We start from the raw sequence: 9,727 nt of genomic DNA on the forward strand, positions 1-9,727 counted from the left end.
TCCATCTGTTTTATCTGTGTTGTTTTCCTACCGGTATTGTTATTCCACCTGTTATACCTGTGTTATATTTACACCTGTTTTATCTGTGTTATTTTCCCACCTGTTTACTGTATTGATCTCCCACCTGTTTTACCTGTCTCGTTTTCCCACCTGTTCACTGTATTGATCTCCCACCTGTTTACCTGTGTTTATCTTCCACCTGTTTACCTGTGTTTATCTCCCACCTGTTTACCTGTGTTTATCTCCCACCTGTATCTGTGTTGTTTTCCTACCTGTATTTTTTCCCACCTATTTACCTATGTTACTTTCCCGCCTGCTTTACCTGTGTTTTTCTCCCATCTGTTTACCTGTTTTATGATATGATATAAGTGTATATAGGTACTATATCAGGACAAAACAGGTAAATAATCTATCTGTATATAAGCACTAATACAGGACAATTCTGGTAAGTAATCTATCTGTATATAAGCATTAACACAGGACAATTCAGGTAAATAATCTACCTGTATATAGGTACTATATCAGGACAATACAGATATCAATCTACCTGTATATAAGCATTAAAACAGGACAGTACAGGTAAATAATCTACCTGTATATAGGTACTATATCAGGACAATAAATACAGATATCAATCTACCTGTATATAAGCATTTAAACAGGACAGTACAGGTAAATAATCTACCTGTATATAGGTACTATATCAGGACAATACAGATATCAATCTACCTGTATATAAGCATTTAAACAGGACAATACAGGTAAATAATCTGTCGGTATATAGGTTCTCTATCAGGACAATACAGATATCGATCTACCTGTATATAGGCATTAAAACAGGACAATTCAGGTAAATAATCTACCTGTATATAGGTACTATATCAGAACAGACTTTAATGACTCTCCTATCGTGTTAAGCGTTTCTATGATTCTTTAATTCTTAAAAAGTGCAAGAAAGGAAAACTAATCTTTAGATGAAGGTAGATATCATAATATTGCAAGGGCACATAGGGCTAGATTTTATTACAACCAGAATCTGGTTTAATTCAATTCTATATCGCCTTGAGCCTTGCGACTCATCTAGCGTGAACAGCAATGAAACAAAATTCCTCACCCAGAACGCGCACCCCATCAGTTAGCGTAACTACATACTTAATTCCTACTTACACCGTAAACCTCTCCCAATACTAAACTCTCAACCATATGATTGTATAAATAGTAGCAAATAGAAAAAGGAAAGACGATATACACATGTATGGATACCACAAACAGATCACCACCAGCACTTTACTAACAACTAACCACTGACCCACAGTCCGTTGGATGGTACTTAAAATGGTGGCCAGTGCCAGAATGTCCAAATCGCACAATAAAGATCCCCCTGTGGCTTTTCGAGCAGGTGTAATAACGCCAGCCCAGAGGTTAGGGCTAGGTTAATATTAAGGATTATTTGTAAGTAATTATGACGGACTTCCAAAATACTATCAACATTTCGGAATTTACCAAGTGTATGACCCCCTTCCTCTTCCTCGCTGTCCATAAACCGATCCTCCTGCTGTGGCGTGCTTAGTGTTGGGCTAGATCTACAATTAGGCCAATGGGGTTGTCTTCTAGATTATAGTTTTAGCAGAGATTAAGTACCAAAGTCAGACTCTCTCTTCCTCGTCACTGCATCCCACTCTCTCCCTTCGTTTGCTATTTTCCCCTTGTACTCATTTTCCTGCCTTTTCTCGTCCACTGAAAGGCCGAAAGGTCGTTACAGTGGACGTTAAACCCGTTAATTAGATAAATGAATAAAATCAATTAACATTGTGTAGAGGGAATTCTTCATATTATCAATGTACAATTAAATCATTTATCTTTTTACTACTCGCGATGATAAATTCTGATAAGTTTGATAATTCTTTCTGTTTACATATTTCACATGTTGATAAATTCTAACATACAGGGTGTATTACAGTTATAATTTTTTATCAATCGTTTCCTTAAATCTGCATATCATTCACATTTAATTATGAAATGAAATCTATCTTTTATGTCACCACTGTTAAATAAAGAGCGAGTTCTATTATTCCTTTCTATAGTATTAATTTCAATATTCAGTTTGTGTGATTACATTATGATTTCTGCTATTTCCTTCAAATTAGAATTCGCAGACCTACGGATTTTGTAAGATAATTTTGAAAACAAAAGTCCTCATCGATATATTTAAACAGCGAACATATTTCAGATTAATTTATCTTTTCACTGCATTCTTGTTTTAAGATATCGATAAAACCAGTTTTTTTTTTAAAAAATAAGTATGATATAATCACATATCTTCATATGTACCCAAGATCCCTATCCAAACAGTTCATTTCGTACACCAAACAGCCATTCGCTTCCGTTTTCTAACATATTTTGGCAACAAACCTGAGAAATACAGTGGCCGTGATGTTTTAATTTTATATAAATACTTAAAAGTATGTATTTTACCTTTAATTTCCAGAGGAACTCAACCTAGGTCTTGGTAGATCGTACCATGTGTAGTAGCTTTCCTTACCCCTGATAATCTTTGGTGGGGAAGTTTAAAAATTACTGTTTACAGTAATTTTTCCACTTTGTGGCGTTGTTCTACCGAACCCCCACCTTTATATTAAGTATGAGAATAATATAAATACTGTATTTTTTATAATATTTGTATGTATCTTGTTAATAGTTACATATGTTTCCTATAATTTCTAATAAACTTGTCACCTTATGGTGGCCATTTTCATTTCATACTTATGTTTTAGTTTTCTGTAGGTGGAGTATACATAAAATAACTTACATGTAGTTTCTCAATAGGTGGGGGTTTATGAAAACCCGAGATTTCAGCCCTATTATCTTATAGACTACAAGCATTCGTATCAAAAACGTAGAGTTGAGTTTCGAAATTCAGCTAATTTTCTTTACAGACAGAACAATCTTTTAACATACCGCTGTATAGCACAAACAGAGTTCAATACAATGCCATGTGTTGTTTTTCGTGTACACAATTGTATACAAAGAAACTAGAAACTGAGGTATAATAGACAGCCTTCGGGACTGTGACGTGGTTAGACATAGATTGAAATAATTGTTCAGATATAGGCCTAGTTTGGTCAAGTCATACTATCGATAATGGCCGTTGTGGACGTGCGGAGGTGAAACAAACGTAAGTCTGTCATATTTGTCTTAATGAAGTAAATAATTAAATTAATTGCAATACAGTGCAATACGGTTCATATAGTTTTGTCACAGCTGTGAATTTTTTCTTAAAATCTAATATCTTAATATCTTACTCTATCGGACATTCGGTTCCAAACATTTATCTTACAGTCCTGTGTAGGTAATTAGATCACTGTTTGTTTAAATATTGTTTGTAAAACTCTTGACTGGTGTTAAATTGATTTCATACCTGGGACCACGACCCTGTAGCAAAATTACTGCGGTACTTTATACGGCTGGTCTATATGGTAATTTTTTCTATGGTCGCTGAACGTTCAAAAGCTGGGAAAATCAGAAACGTAGAAAAACGAACAACCATTCTTTTCTAAATCTTGTTAATGATATTTACAGAGTATGTGGACTAGTGAGACGAATACGAACACAAAAATGTTCATTGTACATGTATATATCTATCAAAAAATATTTGGATCTAAAAGAAAATCTGTTGGTCGGAGAGAGAGAGAGATGGAGAGAGAGAGAAGGGGGGTGGGGGTTGGGTTCCACCAGCAACCAATATTTGTAATTTGTATAAAATCTATATGTAACCGCAAAGTAGGAGTGGCTGTCATCAACAGTCACAGGTATACACGAGAGGAATGTGTCGGCCACGGGGCTTCGAATATACAGTATAACTATATATTGATGACATGTAACTGTACTAACTTACATTTGACCATAATACTGCCTCGACTCAGTGTTATTCAGAATAGAATTTATCTCTAGGTTGTATAGACACCGTCGGGAATGCAGTTAGTAATCACAATAAACACGCCGATTAAAGGGTCTCACTTTGTCATTAAGTCGGCTAGATATCGCTGTGTGGGTAAACTACATGGTTTATAATAGCAATGTGTCTCTTGTGTAGTGGGACGTCTACGTGTTACACGAACACACTTGTTTTATTTGGAAGCAACTAGCATGTAACATTTAAACAATGGTTATCATAGTAGATAGACTGAAATAAGTAAAATGCATTACTTAGTACATACTACGGCTACACTAATACATAATGATACGACAAGTCTATAGCATCAGGCAAGCTTTACAAACACACGAACAGGGCAGAAAACACCCCCGCCTTATACACACAGAGACCAGTCGGAGAGTAAAGGGCTGCTAAATTTCACCCTTGTGGGATGTCGTCAAATTCTATTGAATCGGCATTTTGATTAGAATGCCTGAATGCATCACAGATACAAAATATAACTGTACATGAATAAGGTTGTTTATGTTTGTAATAATTAATAGATGTCGTACAGTTTCCATACCAACTGCCTTAAAAGCACATTTATGTTATGATATGCTAATAGTGTTATAAGACATCGCTTGCGGATCTACTAACAACCGTCTCGAAAGGAACCTACATTATTTGATGTTCAAATAAAAAGCAAGGTAGGGGATAGAGAGCTTTGTAATCAATATGCTTGTGAACAATCCATGACGGGTTTTATTAAGATATTGATCACGCAATCCACTCTTTTGTATTTAAATAGATTCCTGAAGATTGTGACACCAGTATAAGGTAGAACATTATAATGAGTTAGGGAAGTCAGTTGATAAATTTACAATTGCTGGCTAGGAATTTTGATCACCCAGAGTTACTGCCCTTGATTTAATTCTGTTTGCACGAGCTCGACGGCCGATGAGAGCCGTGGATGTGGGACATGTTAAGTAGGGTCAAATCTCCATTAAACCCAAGTAAGATATTTGGTTAACTGATAAATGACATGTTTTAACTTTGTATTCTTTTATCGATCCATTTTATTCTTATCTATTCAAAATTCTGAACTTTCTATCTGGTTAGATTGATTTAAGCTAAAATGTTGTAAGTAGAAGTGTTCAGGTTAATTCATTTGGTATGCCCTCTGTTATTCAAAATAGGTTGACAAACTTGCAAAACAAGAGATGGTGGTTAGGCTAACATCTTTACTGATAAACTTTTGTTTCCATCTCTACTATTGACGACAATGACCGATTGAAATACCAACATTAGAACTTCTGAAAATCTCCACTATTTCGGACACACAGTTTGATTTGAAAGACATCACTAACATATTGAGACATATAAATGTTAACAAATATGTTGGTATTGACAAAATTAGTCATAATATGTAAAAACATACAGCAACATCTGTAGCTTTTCCAATGTCTCTAATGTTTAGAGTTTTTGGAGTTTTTCCAAAACTATGGAAGCATGTTTTAGTAGTACCGCTGTTCAAAAGGCGATAAGTATAATTTTGCAAATTAAAGGGCCAATATCGGTACTTAGTACTGTTGGAAAAATTTTTGAAAGACTAATTGTAAAAATACCTTAATAATTACTTGCTTGAAAATTCATTTATTTTCAAATATCAGTCTGGTTTCTAGCCAGGTCACTCGCCGGTTCATAAACTTATTGAAATTTACCAGACTTTATGTGAGAATTTAGAAAAAAAATCCTACATGTCTAGTTTTTTGTAATATTTCGAAAGTCTTTGATCGGCACAAGGGAATGGAGGTGACTCTTTCAAATTATGGTATGTAAGAAGGTCGTTAATCATATAAGTAAAAAAGGCAGCATGTTTTGCTGAGTGATTCTAAATATTCTATTAAAACTGTTAATACATTGTTCCACAAGGTTTGAAACATCAAATTCAATAATGTAAGTGTTAATTTTGTAAATTAGCATAGGCACTTGGGAGTTCTATTAAACGAAAATTTTAAATGGACAAATCATATCAAAAATATTTGAAAAAAAAATAAAGTGTTAGAGGAGATAAGTGTCTTCGTGACCGTTTCCGGTACACAAAGTCCCTGTTGGGAGATGAAAGATCAGGTCGTCTTGAAAGTTCCAAGGAGGAAGTGGAGGATCATCTAAGAAGTGTACACCCTGATAACAAGAGAGGAAAACCTCTATTAGATTATCGTAGAATCAAAGAGTTGGGACATAATTACAAGCTGTTCGCCAACGATGTTTGTCAGTTAAAATAATGATAATCTCCTAGTCGTGATTACTTCTGTCTTTTATCAATTTTTAGATATACTTTATATTTAAGTCTTTAAAGATAACAAAACAACAAACAAACAAAAAATCAATATTTCGTTTTTTGTCTTCTAGTTTAACGCTAAGCTGTGGAGTCTTTGATGCTTATCATAAGCATCAATCGTCCAGGTCTATGTCAAAAACCAGCATGTTGTGTTTTCAATTTATCACGACTATTGACAGAACAAACAATGAAAAAACTATTGAAAAAATGAATCACAGTGTTCAAGTTATTTTCGATATATACGACTACCCAGGTATGTCAAACATTTGGTGTTACATATTGCTGGTTCGGAAATAAAGGAATGAGGGACATGCTCGGAAGTAACATCGAGTTGGTAAACTTTAAATCTCAGTATTATACATTACATTAAGACGTTCATGGCTGGTTTGAATTTTATGAGAAAGATAAATGATACGCCTTTCATTTAGCAATATGCATTTGCTGACTGGGTTTGAGGTCGACATGAGTTTTTTTAACCATAGTACTAATCTGATGCCTGAGGTTATGTTATCCGAAAATCTAGTCTACATATGTTTTGTTACAATGCTTCCTAGAGAGAGAGAGAGAGAGAGAGAGAGAGAGAGAGAGAGAGAGAGAGGGGGGGGGGTACCGAACAGGAATGAGCAGTGACGTAATCTGTTTAATCCAGGTTTAATCTTGGAACAACATTTGGGGTAAGAATTCATTGACGCAATAGTAATAAGGTTCCTTCTTATTATTTCAGGTGTGAATATTATGGCTTTGTCAGGATTGTCATCCATTCGTACGGCAGGGGTCGCCTTATGTGTGCTGTGTATCGTTATACTGGTGACGGAATACTCAGGATTAAACAACAATACTGTGTACATGAGTGTCGAAACATCTCAGGATAAGGCTTCTGATGTACAAGGAATTCAAAGAGCACACGATGAAGCCGATTTTTCTACGACAAAGACAATCCTTGCTTATAGTAAGAGCAGATGGCTGAATGAGTGGGTCGGCCGCAGATGGGATACCACCGAAGTGTTTAAGTCATGTCCATTATCCACAAACTGCATCCTCACTCTAAATAAGTCCTTGGTAGATGACGCTGATGCTGTGATGATTAACTGGTTAACTCTTTGTAGACATTGGAAAAAACAAAGAAGTCAAGTTTGGATTATGTTTGAATTCGAGTCACCAGATTACAACGCTCGTTATGAAAAGAAACGCTGTTGGCGAAATAAAGTTGTCAACTGGACGCTTACTTATCGAAGGGATTCGGATTTCTCGTTGGTACATGGGCTATTCCATCCGCAAGACACAGGATATAATGTGGATGAAAAATTATTGCGATCAAAATCAAAAACAGCTGTCGGCTTCATAAGTCACTGCAATGCATCGTCGAAGCGTGAGAAATTTATACGTGCACTTCGGTCGCATGGTGTTGACATAGACATCTTCGGCAGGTGCGGGAATCTAAGATGTGGTGGAGAATTTAACACTAAATGGAAAGGTGTGTGGAATGTGACGTCTGATCATCAGGACCATTGTTTTGATGTACTTGACAATAGATATAAATTTTATCTATCTTTTGAAAATTCCTTGTGCAAAGATTATGTCACAGAAAAGTCTCTTCATCTTGTTTTACGTCATCAGATCGTGCCATTGATTAGAGATGGTGCCAATCGGACACTGTATCACCCACCACATTCCTTTCTTGACACAAAAAATTTCAAAAGCGTAAAAGAACTTGCAAATCGTATTAAGTTTTTATCGAATAATTTTGACAGTTATTTGAAATTTTTTCAATGGAAGAAAAAATACACTATCGGCACAGTAAGTGGGGTTTTACAATCAATATTCTGTGACATGTGTCATCGCTTGCATCATCAGCACAAATATACACGCTTATATCGCAATCTGAAGAATTTTTATACCAACTCACATGATACGCATGATGATGAAGGTATCTGCAAAACACCACATGATATAATCTGACCTAAATTATCTAAATCAAGTGACACACATACATAGGTCCTAATCTGACCTATATTCGCTAGATCACATGACGCATATACATATGTCCTAACCTGACCTAGATTCCCTAAATCACATGACACATATACATATATGTCCTAAATCACATGACACACATATGTCCTAATTTGACCTATATTCTCTAAATTACATGACACACATACATAGGTCCTAATCTGACCTAGATTCCCTAAATCACATGACACACATACATAGGTCCTAATCTGACCTATATTCGCTAAATCACATGACACACATATGTCCTAATTTGACCTATATTCTCTAAATCACATGACACACATACATAGGTCCTAATCTGACCTATATTCTCTAAATCACATGACACATATACATTTGTCCTAACCTGACCTATATTCTCTAAATCACATGACACACATAAAAATGAATTAATCTTGCCTATGATCTCTAAATCAGTTGACACACATACAAATATCCTGGTCTGACCTATGTTCTCTAAATCACCTGACACATATACAAATGACCTACTCTTTCCTGCACTTTTCAAACCACATGACGTAGGTTCACATTTTAGTCTAAAAATAAACTTATATACCGTCTTTAAGCTTTATCGTGTTGTCTGTTATTCGTCATAGCTTTGTTTGCTTTGAAAATATATGTTATAAATGTGAGAAATGTGTTGTTTTCTACCAGTTAACATAAAGATGGTAAAAAAAGAAACACATGTGAATGACACTTTCTTTTTTTCGATTCAGGATATGTAGTGCTTGTTTTTTTGTAAAGACCTCTATTAAAAGTTATTCTTTATTTACGGAGCAATGTTAATCCTGTAAATTCATGAATTTATCTTTTACGTCAATTTCTATGGTTAAGAAATATTTGATTGAATAGTTGGATTGCACTGTATTTAGCAACCCTGTTGTCAATATATATCCAGACAGATGTTTGTGCTGAACGTTTAGCAACCCTGTTGTCAATATATCCAGACAGCTATTTGTGCTGAGGTTTTAGCAATCCTGTTGTCAATATATCCAGATAGCTGTTAGTGCTGAGGTTTTAGCGACCCTGTTGTCAATATATCCAGATAGCGATTTGTTCTGAACTTTACTTTCATCAACCCTGTTGTCAGTATATCTAGATAGCGGTATGTGCTGAACTATTATCAACCCTATTGTCAATATATCCAGATAGCGGTTTGTGGTGAACTTTTAGCAACCCTGTTGTCAATATATCCAGACAGCTGTTTGTGCTGAGGTTTTAGCAACCCTGTGGTTACATCCAAATAGTGGTTTGTCCTTTTTGTCGTTATATCAAAATAGCGGTTTGTCCTTTTTGTCGTTATATCAAAATAGCGGTTTGTCCTTTTTGGTCGTTATAAAAGTAATGTTATCTAGTTGGACACATGTATGGATAACAATATAGAAGCTCATGTGTTATACACTTACACAATCAATATTTTTCTTAGATCTGACATTTCACCGGACAAATCGTTGATA

At 35.2% G+C, this 9,727-nt stretch overlaps 1 protein-coding gene across 1 annotated transcript; it reads left to right on the forward strand.

The window, feature by feature from the left end:
- Positions 1–6,989: 6,989 nt before the first annotated feature.
- On the forward strand, positions 6,990–8,213 carry LOC132546628 (glycoprotein 3-alpha-L-fucosyltransferase A-like). The gene has a single exon (XM_060210349.1). It carries the CDS (start codon positions 6,990–6,992, stop codon positions 8,211–8,213), a length of 1,224 nt encoding a protein of 407 aa, XP_060066332.1.
- Positions 8,214–9,727: the final 1,514 nt, after the last annotated feature.

Source organism: Ylistrum balloti, unplaced genomic scaffold (assembly GCF_031769215.1).
Source record: "Ylistrum balloti isolate Yb309-2 unplaced genomic scaffold, AGI_CSIRO_Ybal_v1 Utg369898, whole genome shotgun sequence".
NCBI classification, from domain to species: Eukaryota; Metazoa; Mollusca; class Bivalvia; order Pectinida; family Pectinidae; genus Ylistrum; species Ylistrum balloti.